Below are 13,912 nucleotides of genomic sequence, written 5' to 3' on the forward strand. Positions count from 1 at the left end.
TTGACCAATCCTGTATGAGTGCATCGACAAAAAAATCGAGTGAATTTGGTTGAAATGACTAAAATACAGCATAAACACCCAAATCATGTGCTTAGCTGTGCAACACGATTGGCAAATCACCCTACACTGAACCTCGAAAAAACCCAAACTTGAGAACTTTCCCCGCCAACCCGAATGAAACTCCCTCCCTACAGGTTTGGCTATTGGCGGCATAGCACAAAGTTAAGCTCTTAAAGGAGAACTCATCCCCCAAAATCTGATACCACAATAAAATGGAAATCAAAATAAAAAAAAAAATATCGCCAGGTACAGGAATCACACCCATACCTGCAATGGCTTTGCGATTACCATCTCAGGATGCTAACCGCTCGACCACCGGAGAGTTGTTGAGAGTGCCCGCTACATCATCGTATATGTGAGACTTTCTCCGAATGAAGCGGGAATAAAAGTTATCCTCCAAAAAAAACAGTTCTTCGCTTTGAACTTACCCCCCCAAACCTAAATCTGCCACGATGGAGGTAACAGAATCAGATGCGCTTACAACAAAAACCCCCCAAAAAAACAGTTCTTCGCTTGAAGGACAAGTTTGGCTTATTGGCAAGCTGTGATTTTTTCACAAACTTAAGTTGTCAATCTTGAACTTAGGTTTGGCGGGTGGCAGTTCTCAAGTTTGGGTATTTTCGATTTTCAGTGTAATAAAGCAGAGATTTAGGCACCGTGCACGCTCATATTTTTTTAACCAGAAATGATTGTTTTTCATACATTTTTTGGTATTTTTAGTAGAACTGCTAAAATTGCTGTTTTTTAACCGTTATGAATTGTTCAATTTTAACCATTTTCCGAGTTCATGAAGAAATTTTTGATTATGGTTGAAATTCAACAAAAAAATGCGTGAAAAAACAGTCGTCATGTTTGCAATCGCAGAAGTGTTTGTTTTGTTTCTGGTTCCGCGTTGGACTTAGATTATATAAATCTCCTTAAAGATTTAAGATTAAAGATAACACAAACTGTAAGTATTTTGCTTGACAATACCGGTTAATTAAATTAAAAAAAAATGTTTTCAGATTGAACATCAAAGTCACTCTCTTTTAAATTAAATTTTCAGATGAAAGTTGGAGCAAATATGGGTTGTTATCTGGAGTCGGAAGCAGCAGCAGTCCCGCCGAAGACAGCTCCAGCTGCCGTCATATGTTAGGGTAAGTACATGCCATTTTGGAAATCTTTGTCAACTGTTCCGAGATCAATAACCATGTTAAATTAATTACAGAATGTTCCGAAACTCTCTACGTTTGCTGCATCAGAAGGTTCCGAAAATATGCTGGGAATCACCGGCACTAGAATCACAGAAGAGCGGGAAACTGAACATCGCAGGAAAGGCAGCACCGCATCATCCGTAACTGTGATAGCAGTGCCGAAGCAATCATTCCCCCGGCCGGCTAAACTTTCTTCCGCTAATGCAACTTAGTAGTGCCAGTAGACCACTCTTTTACTAGCATCAAGCAGATACCAGTGAGGGCAATCAAAAATCAATGTTTAATATAAAAAAATCTGTTGAAAATCTGATTGATTGATTTCTTTAATTCTGTTTCCATTCCATTCATATTTTAAAACGAATATTTCCTGCTAATTTCGTCCCATTTTTGCTTTTCCGACCATGCTTGAAAAATAACCATTATCCAAGTTCTCTGTGAAATCTCATTTTATGAGTTTTCAGTGAAAACTCATAAAATGACTTAACCCACAAAACTGCCATTATGGTTATTTTTCAAACATTAATGGTTCAACGTGGCCCAGCGTGTGTAATTTTTCGAAAATTTAGCTCGATTCATTATGTTCGGGAATTCCCGGGATTTTTCTATCGTTTCCCGGGATTCGCGAATTCCCGAAATTGTTTGACGGACACTTTATTCGAGCACAACTTAAAAACAAATAGATTGATTAACACAAAACTTGGTATTTTTTTTAAATTTTCGTCATTATCGTTACTTTCGTCTTTTTTGTAAAAAGGTAAAAAGGTAAAACGGTAAAAAGGTAAAAAGGTAAAAAGGTAAAAAGGTAAAAAGGTAAAAAGGTAAAAAGGTAAAAAGGTAAAAAGGTAAAAAGGTAAAAAGGTAAAAAGGTAAAAAGGTAAAAAGGTAAAAAGGTAAAAAGGTAAAAAGGTAAAAAGGTAAAAAGGTAAAAAGGTAAAAAGGTAAAAAGGTAAAAAGGTAAAAAGGTAAAAAGGTAAAAAGGTAAAAAGGTAAAAAGGTAAAAAGGTAAAAAGGTAAAAAGGTAAAAAGGTAAAAAGGTAAAAAGGTAAAAAGGTAAAAAGGTAAAAAGGTAAAAAGGTAAAAAGGTAAAAAGGTAAAAAGGTAAAAAGGTAAAAAGGTAAAAAGGTAAAAAGGTAAAAAGGTAAAAAGGTAAAAAGGTAAAAAGGTAAAAAGGTAAAAAGGTAAAAAGGTAAAAAGGTAAAAAGGTAAAAAGGTAAAAAGGTAAAAAGGTAAAAAGGTAAAAAGGTAAAAAGGTAAAAAGGTAAAAAGGTAAAAAGGTAAAAAGGTAAAAAGGTAAAAAGGTAAAAAGGTAAAAAGGTAAAAAGGTAAAAAGGTAAAAAGGTAAAAAGGTAAAAAGGTAAAAAGGTAAAAAGGTAAAAAGGTAAAAAAGTAAAAAGGTAAAAAGGTAAAAAGGTAAAAAGGTAAAAAGGTAAAAAGGTAAAAAGGTAAAAAGGTAAAAAGGTAAAAAGGTAAAAAGGTAAAAAGGTAAAAAGGTAAAAAGGTAAAAAGGTAAAAAGGTAAAAAGGTAAAAAGGTAAAAAGGTAAAAAGGTAAAAAGGTAAAAAGGTAAAAAGGTAAAAAGGTAAAAAGGTAAAAAGGTAAAAAGGTAAAAAGGTAAAAAGGTAAAAAGGTAAAAAGGTAAAAAGGTAAAAAGGTGAACAGGTAAAAAGGTAAAAAGGTAAAAAGGTAAAAAGGTAAAAAGGTAAAAAGGTAATGTCTTGGTAATCACCTGTGGTTCCGGCTTGTGGTTCTCGGTCACCTCCGATGTGGTCCTACGCCGACAGCTGGTTCTTCGGGACGGATGGGTTCTACTGGGCAGGTTCGGATCACCTCCAGAAAGTTCACTTTTTTCTAGGCTCTACTGGTTGATGTTGTCACAACGAGTGTAAAATAATTGTGTGTCATCTTTTTCCCTAACTTTGACATTTCTCATTTCAGGGGTGCCAGTATAACAGAATTCATGGTAAGTACCAAGGTAAGTAGGTATTTAAGGTAAGTGTACACGGAAAGTATAATGTAGGTGAAATATTAATTTTGTTCCAAGGTGAGTATAATTCTAGGTGAGGTAATGTGTAATTCAGTAATAATTCAAGTTTCTTATTTTTAGGTTTAACTATTTTGTGTAGGTAATGTATGCCGCAACATGCCGGCCGCCGTTGAAACCATCCGTTTCAACAGACCACGTCGTTGATCGATGTTGATGCTGATGGACCCTCACCGTTGCTGGTCTCAATTGGTAGGACTGCGACTTCCGTGATCGCTCGCTTGTATTCGCCAGACGCCGTTTTGACCATCACAACGCGTACTCGTCCGTCGGAACCGGTGATGGTTTGGATAATTCGACCAAGAGGCCATTGAAGTGGAGGGTAGTTGTCGAGCTTCAGTAGTACCAGTTGACCTTGTTGAACGTCCGAAGTTTGGCGTCTCCACTTACTGCGTTGATGAAGCTGGCTTACATAGTCCCTCGACCAGGAGCGCCACAGATCTTGAACCGAACGTTGCATGTCCTGCAAACGGGTGATTCGACTAGGCGACAGATGAAGAAGGTCGGGCTCGGGAATTGAGACGAGCGGTTCTCCAATGAGGAAGTGACCAGGAGTAAGCGATGAGAGGTCGTCCGGAGTGTCGGTTAAAGGAATGAGTGGGCGAGAGTTCAATACAGATTCAATCTGTGCAACGATGGTCAGGAGTTGGTCCATTGAGAAAGCCTTTTGTCCCATTATGCGACGAAAATGATACTTAAAGGACTTCACTCCGGCTTCCCAGAGGCCACCAAAGTGTGGTGAGCGGGCTGGGATGAAGCGAAAGATGATGCCGTGTCCTGCGCAGAATTCGCCCCATTCCTTCGACTTGAATTGTTGCTGGAACTCCTTCCGAAGTCGACGCAATTCGCGATCCGCCCCGACGAAAGCGGTTGCATTGTCGCAGTGCAATTCGAGAACGCGGCCACGACTGGCGACAAAACGTTTGACGGCGTTGATGCACGCGACGGTCGACAAGTCAGCGACGACTTCGAGATGCACGGCCTTCACCACCAAGCAGACGAACAACGCAACGTAAACTTTAACCGACGCACCTTTCCCAAACAGCGGACGAACGAAAAACGGCCCACAGTAGTCCATTCCTGAATAGGTAAAAGCTCGGGCTGGTTTTAGGCGTACAGATGGTAGAGGTGCCATGATTTGGTTTGTAGTTGTAGGATTGCACCTGAAGCAGACTACGCACTGGCGTACAATCTTCCGAGCTAACTCTCGACCCCGTAGTGGCCAAAAACGTTGGCGAATTGTTGCAAGGAGAAGTGAAGGTCCTCCATGAAGTGTCTGCAGATGAATCGATCTAGCAATCAACAAGCTCAGTTGATGATTTGCCGGCAACAAAATTGGATGGCGAGTATCGAACGGTGCATTCAAATTTTTTAAACGTCCATCAATCCGAAGAAGTCCGAATTCATCCATCATAATATTCAGATTTTTGAGTGGCGATTTCGAGGCGAGTGAGACAGCATTGCCAGACTTGGTATGGCTATGCAAACGGACTTCCGTGGGAAATTCCTGGTGCTGTGCGATTCGAATGAGGGACTTGAGCGTAATGTCTACTTCTTCAGGCAACAAGGATGATGGAATACGCTCATTTTCCGGCAGTTTGCAGTTTTTTCGAAAGCGAAAACAGTAGGAAACGACTCGTAATAACTTTGCTAGCTCCGAAAACCGAGTGAAGATGTTGAAGTTTTCTTCTATTGCGTGAAGAGAAACCATTGGACGCATTTCCACTTCCAGTTCGGGTTTAAATGGTATCGATACAACGCCTTCCGGCCACATTTCGACGGGGGAGGAAAGAAATTCTGGACCATGCCACCACAGCTTGTCGTGCAGGATCTGGCTTGCGAGCATTCCTCGGGAAATACGATCAGCAGGGTTCAATTCCGTCGATATGTGCCTCCATTTGGAACCCTTTGTAAGACGTTGAATCTCTGCAACTCGATTGGAGACGAAAACTTTCCAACAGTTAGATCGGGAATTGATCCAGTGAAGAACGACTGTTGAATCCGTCCAAAATGTTACGGATCCGGTGATTCTTGTGTTCGTTAGCAGATTGTGAACCAATTGGCTGCCAAGAAGAGCTGCGCACAGCTCCAAGCGAGGAATAGATTGACCACGAAGTGGAGCGACACGAGATTTTGAGGTGAGAAGATGCGAGTGGAATTGGCCTTGTTCGTCAGATGATACAATGTAGATGCAGCAACCGTAACCTTTCTGCGACGCATCGCAAAAACAGTGGATCGTGTATTGTTGTTGTGTGTTCCGCAAAACTCTTCGAGGGATTTGTAATGATGATAGCTCCTTAATGTCGCTACGATATTTCCTCCACCATAGTGCCGACTCTTCTGCAAGCTCAGAATCCCACGATAGATCAGCCTCCCAGAGGGTTTGGACGAACATCTTTGCGTTGACGACTACAGGACCCAAAAGTCCAAGGGGATCAAATAGCTGAGACATCTCAGAAACCACAATACGCTTGGTAACAATTTCAAGGTCTGGGAGAGCAGGGATCTTGAACTTGAAGACATCCTCCTGGGGAAACCATAACAAACCCAAGGTTTTGACTGCTTGAGAACGATCGAGCTCTAGTTCTGTTGATGTCTCCCAGAGCTCTTCCGGAACGCCGCTGAGAACTGTTTTGTAGTTTGACGCCCATTTTCGCAGAACAAAACCTGCCGACTTCAACATTTCCATTAGTTGCTTGCAGGTTTCTATCATCGTGTCGTGGTCGTCGTGTCCAGAAATTATGTCGTCTACGTATGTGCCCTTTTGAATCACAGGTACGGCAAGAGGATACCGACTTCCCTCGTCGATAGCGAGTTGGTTAAGCACACGAGCAGCGTGAAATGGCGAACTTGCAAGACCGTAAGTAACAGTTTTCAACTGGTAGGTGCTGATTGGGTCAGTTGGGCTTCTGCGCCAAAGAATTTGCTGGAATTTTCGGTCATCAGGGTGGACCCAAATCTGCCGGAACATTTTCTCTGCATCGGCGGTAATGGCGAACAATGGCAGGCGAAAACTAACGACAGTGGAGAAAAGAGCTGGCTGAACTGTTGGTCCGACGTAGAGAGCGTCGTTGAGCGACAGAGCGGCTGCTCCACGACAGGAACCGTCAAATACCACTCGTGTTTTGGTGGTCGTACTTTCTGGACGCTGGATGGCATGGTGAGGAAGAAAAAACTGTGGGCTACGCGGCGCGACGCGAATCAACTCCATGTGACCCAAACTCTCGTACTCTGCCATGAAAGCTGAATAGCTCTGATGCAAATCTTGGTTGATAGCGAATCTCTTTTCCATTTGCTGGAATCTTCGAAGAGCAGCGGTGTATGAATCGCCAAGCATCGAGACCTTCTCTTCGTTGAGTGGAAGGCGAACGATATAACGACCTGTATCGTCACGGGAAACGGTAGTTTTGAAATGATCTTCGCAGTGTTGTTCGTCAGGAGTAAGAGCTTTACCGTTATCGAAGTTTTCGACTTCCCAAAACCTCTGAAGTTGAGTATCGAGGCTATCGTCAACGCAGATGTGGCATGCTTGCAGTTCTCTAGGCTCTGCATTTGGCTGCTTCAAAGTGCCACAAACGATGTATCCGAGGACCGTTTTCTGTAGCGTCGGAAACTCGGAACCAAGGGAAAATTGCTGGTGTTGAAGAAGGTCGAAGAACAAAGCAGCTCCAATGATGATATCAACACCTTGGCTAATGTTGAACTGCGGATCTGCAAGCGGTAGATGTTTTGGAATCTTCCAGCGAGAGGTGTCAATGTGATGGCTGGGTAGCGAGACGGTAAGCTTTGGCAGTACGAGACAGTCTAATTGAGTAGCGAAAGTTTCAAAACGTGACGCAATGGCTAATGTAACACCATAGCGAACGTTGACGATGGATTGCCCAATTCCACTAACTGGCGAGTTGAGTTTGTTCCGCTTCAAACGTAGTTTCTGACAGAGGGCTTCCGAAATGAAGCTAGGTTGAGAACCACTATCGAGCAATGCTCTGGCAAAAACGTATTTATTTTCTGCATCTTTCACTTTTATCACTGCTGTTGACAAGATCACGATTGACTGCTGTAGTTGGGTGTTTATTTCCACACTTTGGCAGGCGGTAGAGGGAGGATTATCAACGGAAACGACCGACGGCGTTGGGAAAGAATCGACACGCGACGATAACGGAAACGACGGATCAGGTGGTGAGGCAGACGAATTTTGTTCGGACAGATTGCTTTCGGCAAAATTCGGTACGAGATGCGACATTTGGCACGAATGCGACGAAGTTGCTTCAGCGGAATTGTGAACTGGCACAGGTCGATTAGTAGATGCTGCTGGTTGTGAACCAGAAGCCGACGGAAATGGAGGCAGGTGTAGCAACGAGTGATGCCTCTTCGAACAACTTTTACAGGATCCGCTGGAGCAATTTCTGGCTTGATGTGTTCCCTTTAGACAGTTTATGCAAAGGCCATTCTTTTTGACAAGTTCAAAACGAAGTTGAGGAGAAAGTGCTCGAAATTGTTCACACTGGAACAGGAAATGCGCTTGCTTACAACAGGCACACCTGGGCGCATTATCAGAGACGACATGTGACACAATTGATCTGGATTTCGTTTGCTTATTCTCGGATTGGGTAGTTGCCGATTGGGAGAGCTTTAGGGTTTGTACTATTCGCGATCTTCTGTGGATAAACTCGAGAAGTTGATGGTATTGAGGGTATTCGTCAAAGGCTGATACTAATGTTTCCCACTCGCGAAGTGTTGCAGCATCAAGACATTGGCTCAATCGTTCGATAAGAAATGAATTCCAGTGGTTCTCAGCGCCTTCGAGTTTATCCAACAGAGATACATGGCGATCAAATTCGTCCGCAAGATCTGCAAGCCCTTGCGCAGACTCTTTTTTCAAGGAAGGAACGGAAAGTAAGGCAGACATGTGTCTCTTTATTAACAGGTTAGGTTTCTCATAACGTTCTTTCAATAGATTCCACGCTACCAAATAATTGTTGGCAGTAATCTCAAGCGCAGAAATAATTCGAGCTGCTTCACCAGAAATTGTAGCTCGTAAATAGTGCATTTTCTGTACCGCTGATAATTGCACACTTGAGTGAATGAGAGAGACATAAAGATCGCGAAAGGATACCCAATCATCGAGATTTCCGGAAAATTCCTTTAATTTAATTTCCGGTAAACGAACACTTGAAGAAATGGGAACAGCTGAAGATGCAGCAGGGGTTGAGGTAGGTAAGGGTGGTGGGGCAGGAATCTTACTTTGCAATGATGCTTTTAATTCATAATAAAGTGTTTGAAAATCTTGTCTTTCTTGCAAGAATTCTTCTTCAGCATCTTCCAACACTTCTATTTCCTCTTGTGTTTCTTCGAATTCATGCCACAAAGCATCTAAACGTAATATGCGAATGGGCAGTTGTTCACTTTTACTTTGATCAAAAGAATCATTAAAAGTTTTGATCAAATTTGCGGAACCCAAAATATTTGTCCGCCGACGATAAAGGGTTTTCAATTTGGCTAACTTATTATTCGCCTTCTTTGGTGGCGTCATACTGCTCAAATTCTTCTTAAAAGTAAGTCTCACGTACCTGCATGTGCTGCTACCACCTTACCCTAACCTCACTTTCGGTATGCGGTTCCTCACGTGTGCTGCTGACGTAGAATATGCCTCAAATTTTCTGCCACCGAATGGAGAGGCTGGCCCACTAGTGATGTTGACGACGACGACGCCGAATGCTGGATGTTGATAGCTCAGCAACACGAACGGGCTAATGACGACTGCACTTTGATGAAATCGACAGTGCTGAAGGTGATGATGATCTCCGGATGTTGGTAATTCAGCTGAGCTGACGATGAAACCGACGACAATGACTGCCTGATGACGAATGAATCAGCAGTCGCAACGATAGTGTTCCGTAAGATCAGATGCTGGACCGGATCTTCGTGGTTCTGAGACCACAAACCGACAAAATGTAGTGCCACGTGGTGGTCGACTTGGTAGTGCAACTGCTATCCCGGGTTTCGGCACCAAAAAATGTCTTGGTAATCACCTGTGGTTCCGGCTTGTGGTTCTCGGTCACCTCCGATGTGGTCCTACGCCGACAGCTGGTTCTTCGGGACGGATGGGTTCTACTGGGCAGGTTCGGATCACCTCCAGAAAGTTCACTTTTTTCTAGGCTCTACTGGTTGATGTTGTCACAACGAGTGTAAAATAATTGTGTGTCATCTTTTTCCCTAACTTTGACATTTCTCATTTCAGGGGTGCCAGTATAACAGAATTCATGGTAAGTACCAAGGTAAGTAGGTATTTAAGGTAAGTGTACACGGAAAGTATAATGTAGGTGAAATATTAATTTTGTTCCAAGGTGAGTATAATTCTAGGTGAGGTAATGTGTAATTCAGTAATAATTCAAGTTTCTTATTTTTAGGTTTAACTATTTTGTGTAGGTAATGTATGCCGCAACAGGTAAAAAGGTAAAAAGGTAAAAAGGTAAAAAGGTAAAAAGGTAAAAAGGTAAAAAGGTAAAAAGGTAAAAAGGTAAAAAGGTAAAAAGGTAAAAAGGTAAAAAGGTAAAAAGGTAAAAAGGTAAAAAGGTAAAAAGGTAAAAAGGTAAAAAGGTAAAAAGGTAAAAAGGTAAAAAGGTAAAAAGGTAAAAAGGTAAAAAGGTAAAAAGGTAAAAAGGTAAAAAGGTAAAAAGGTAAAAAGGTAAAAAGGTAAAAAGGTAAAAAGGTAAAAAGGTAAAAAGGTAAAAAGGTAAAAAGGTAAAAAGGTAAAAAGGTAAAAAGGTAAAAAGGTAAAAAGGTAAAAAGGTAAAAAGGTAAAAAGGTAAAAAGGTAAAAAGGTAAAAAGGTAAAAAGGTAAAAAGGTAAAAAGGTAAAAAGGTAAAAAGGTAAAAAGGTAAAAATGTAAAAAGGTAAAAAGGTAAAAAGGTAAAAAGGTAAAAAGGTAAAAAGGTAAAAAGGTAAAAAGGTAAAAAGGTAAAAAGGTAAAAAGGTAAAAAGGTAAAAAGGTAAAAAGGTAAAAAGGTAAAAAGGTAAAAAGGTAAAAAGGTAAAAAGGTAAAAAGGTAAAAAGGTAAAAAGGTAAAAAGGTAAAAAGGTAAAAAGGTAAAAAGGTAAAAAGGTAAAAAGGTAAAAAGGTAAAAAGGTAAAAAGGTAAAAAGGTAAAAAGGTAAAAAGGTAAAAAGGTAAAAAGGTAAAAAGGTAAAAAGGTAAAAAGGTAAAAAGGTAAAAAGGTAAAAAGGTAAAAAGGTAAAAAGGTAAAAAGGTAAAAAGGTAAAAAGGTAAAAAGGTAAAAAGGTAAAAAGGTAAAAAGGTAAAAAGGTAAAAAGGTAAAAAGGTAAAAAGGTAAAAAGGTAAAAAGGTAAAAAGGTAAAAAGGTAAAAAGGCAAAAAGGTAAAAAGGTAAAAAGGTAAAAAGGTAAAAAGGTAAAAAGGTAAAAAGGTAAAAAGGTAAAAAGGTAAAAAGGTAAAAAGGTAAAAAGGTAAAAAGGTAAAAAGGTAAAAAGGTAAAAAGGTAAAAAGGTAAAAAGGTAAAAAGGTAAAAAGGTAAAAAGGTAAAAAGGTAAAAAGGTAAAAAGGTAAAAAGGTAAAAAGGTAAAAAGGTAAAAAGGTAAAAAGGTAAAAATGTAAAAATGTTAAAATGTTAAAATGTAAAAATTTAAAAATGTTAAAATGTAAAAAGGTAAAAAGGTAAAAAGGTAAAAAGGTAAAAAGGTAAAAAGGTAAAAAGGTAAAAAGGTAAAAAGGTAAAAAGGTAAAAAGGTAAAAAGGTAAAAAGGTAAAAAGGTAAAAAGGTAAAAAGGTAAAAAGGTAAAAAGGTAAAAAGGTAAAAAGGTAAAAAGGTAAAAAGGTAAAAAGGTAAAAAGGTAAAAAGGTAAAAAGGTAAAAAGGTAAAAAGGTAAAAAGGTAAAAAGGTAAAAAGGTAAAAAGGTAAAAAGGTAAAAAGGTAAAAAGATAAAAATGTAAAAATGTTAAAATGTAAAAATTTAAAAATGTTAAAATGTAAAAAGGTAAAAAGGTAAAAAGGTAAAAAGGTAAAAAGGTAAAAAGGTAAAAAGGTAAAAAGGTAAAAAGGTAAAAAGGTAAAAAGGTAAAAAGGTAAAAAGGTAAAAAGGTAAAAAGGTAAAAAGGTAAAAAGGTAAAAAGGTAAAAAGGTAAAAAGGTAAAAAGGTAAAAAGGTAAAAAGGTAAAAAGGTAAAAAGGTAAAAAGGTAAAAAGGTAAAAAGGTAAAAAGGTAAAAAGGTAAAAAGGTAAAAAGGTAAAAAGGTAAAAAGGTAAAAAGGTAAAAAGGTAAAAAGGTAAAAAGGTAAAAAGGTAAACAGGTAAAAAAGTAAAAAGGTAAAAAGGTAAAAAGGTAAAAAGGTAAAAAGGTAAAAATGTAAAAATGTAAAAATGTAAAAATGTAAAAATGTAAAAATGTAGAAATGTAAAAATGTAAAAAAGTAATAATCTGAAAATGTAAAAATGTAAAAATGTAAGAATGTAAAAATGTAAAAATGTAAAAATGTAAAAATGTAAAAATGTAAAAATGTAAAAATGTAAAAATGTAAAAATGTAAAAATGTAAAAATGTAAAAATGTAAAAATGTAAAAATGTAAAAATGTAAAAATGTAAAAATGTAAAAATGTAAAAATGTAAAAATGTAAAAATGTAAAAATGTAAAAATGTAAAAATGTAAAAATGTAAAAAAGTAAAAATGTAAAAATGTAAAATGTAAAAATGTAAAAATGTAAAAATGTAAAAATGTAAAAATGTAAAAATGTAAAAATGTAAAAATGTAAAAATGTAAAAATGTAAAAATGTAAAAATGTAAAAATGTAAAAATGTAAAAATGTAAAAATGTAAAAAATGTAAAAATGTAAAAATGTAAAAATGTAAAAATGTAAAAAGGTAAAAATGTAAAAATGTAAAAATGTAAAAATGTAAAAATGTAAAAAGGTAAAAATGTAAAACTGTAAAAATATGAAAATGTAAAAATGTAAAAATGTTAAAAATGTAAGAATGTGAAAATGTGAAAATTCAAAAAAATGTAATACTTGTTTTTTTTCTAGATTTTCCAACAATTCAAATCTTATTTCCAAGGACGAATGAAAAAAAAAACGATTTTCCAATCGATTCCGAACGCCATCTGCTATCCCAATGTTATTGCGTTCCAAAACATTTGTACGTAAACAATGCACAAACAATCGTACGTACAATACACAATTTTTGTTTCCTGATGCTCTAAATTTTACGCACGTTGTGGAGGCGATTGTCGAAACACCCGCTAGTAAAAAACAATTTGGTTCAAATAGAAACATCTCGTAGCGACACCCAAATTAAAGTCGAACACATAGTCGTCACTCATCGCGCATCGCGCAATGGCGTCGTCGTCGGTGCGTTGTTGATGAAGGCGAAATTAAGCTCTGGCCTGCTTTGGTTTGTTTTTTTTTTTCTCTTTCAAACACACAATTTTGACGCAAATCTTTAGTTGACACATTTCACCTTCGATTGAGCTGTCAAGTCGACGAGGGACCTGATTTCCTATTAGGGTGAAATGCGTATCAAATCTTCTATTGTTTCATTAAACTTCCATTTTATGGTCTTCTAACACTGATCGGAAGTGAGGAAATGACTGTAATTCAGTTGAAAAAGGAATGGTTATGATGTAAGAATTATACGATACATTTATTATCCCACAATCTTGTGTGTGAAATGTAACACCTCGTGTTAGTACTTTATCTATCTGCCGTCATTTCGTGCGCCACATTCCATCTTAGCAATCCGAGACTCACGTGAGCGTCGTGTACCTAAATACTGCCTCCTATATTTCGACACACATTTCGTACAGTGAGCGAGCATCAAACAAATTTAGCCAGCACCTTCCCGAACCAGTAAGTAGGTATATGTGTGCTGGTACTAATACCGACTTTTTCCGAAGGCCTCCGTTCAATCAGGACGCCCGGCATTCGTTTAAATTTTATTAATAAAACCACGTTACTATGGCAACCGGGACGGACGAAGTGAGTGAGCAGCCTAAACTTCGATCGGAATTTTCGCTGACCGACCGACACGTACTTGCCACCAAATGCATTCTTCGCCACCCAATCAACGATACGGCACCGTTTAAACAAATATGCCGTATCACTCAATCAACACAACAATCATCGTCGTGATCATCATCGTCGCCGTCATCATCACAACTGGCACGCATACCAATACAGAGCATCGTCGGGTGATAACGAGCGAATAATAATTCCTCTACTTCGTCCGCCCGCACGGCATGTGCCGTTACAAGTCATCAAACAAGATTAACAAGGAACTCATGGCGCAGGTGTAGTCGTGCTACTTTGTTTCGTTTGTTATTTTTTTCTTTTTTTTTTCTTTTTTTTTAGAAGCTTTCACCGATGATTGCCTTAAATTCATTGAAAAAAAAAGCCAAAGGATCATTCTCCAACGCAAATACCAACCAAATCCCAGAGTTTGTTTAGGTTGCGAAACGTTTGCGTCATGTAAACAAAAATCCGAACCGGGTAACTCACGAGAGTGAGTGCCGCCTTCGTGTACTTACACGACCCGTATCCGTATACGCGCGATATTCGAGTGTAAAAGTGAATGAACGAAAGCCTGAGCTGGCGAGCTGACACGGGTACCGAAA

At 38.6% G+C, this 13,912-nt stretch overlaps 1 protein-coding gene across 1 annotated transcript; it reads right to left on the reverse strand.

The window, feature by feature from the left end:
- Positions 1–3,420: 3,420 nt before the first annotated feature.
- Positions 3,421–13,483, reverse strand: LOC129753943 (uncharacterized). Its single transcript, XM_055749794.1, has 4 exons — positions 13,412–13,483; positions 9,239–9,454; positions 8,888–9,150; positions 3,421–7,951 (listed from the first exon to the last, which is right to left on the reverse strand). The coding sequence occupies exons 1-4, from the start codon at positions 13,481–13,483 to the stop codon at positions 3,421–3,423; spliced, it is 5,082 nt and encodes a 1,693-aa protein (XP_055605769.1).
- Positions 13,484–13,912: the final 429 nt, after the last annotated feature.

Source organism: Uranotaenia lowii, chromosome 3 (genome assembly GCF_029784155.1).
Source record: "Uranotaenia lowii strain MFRU-FL chromosome 3, ASM2978415v1, whole genome shotgun sequence".
Classification (NCBI taxonomy): Eukaryota; Metazoa; Arthropoda; class Insecta; order Diptera; family Culicidae; genus Uranotaenia; species Uranotaenia lowii.

Bases quoted from the DNA above. Each gene is read 5' to 3' on its own strand.
- LOC129753943 (XM_055749794.1), bottom strand. From the start codon at position 13,483: ATGCTCTGTATTGGTATGCGTGCCAGTTGTGATGATGACGGCGACGAT. The intron at 9,455-13,411 runs GTTGATTGAGTG...ATCAACCAGTAG, and splicing joins ATCACGACGATGATTGTTGT to AGCCTAGAAAAAAGTGAACT. The intron at 9,151-9,238 runs GTTTGTGGTCTC...ATTCGTCATCAG, and splicing joins CGTGGCACTACATTTTGTCG to GCAGTCATTGTCGTCGGTTT.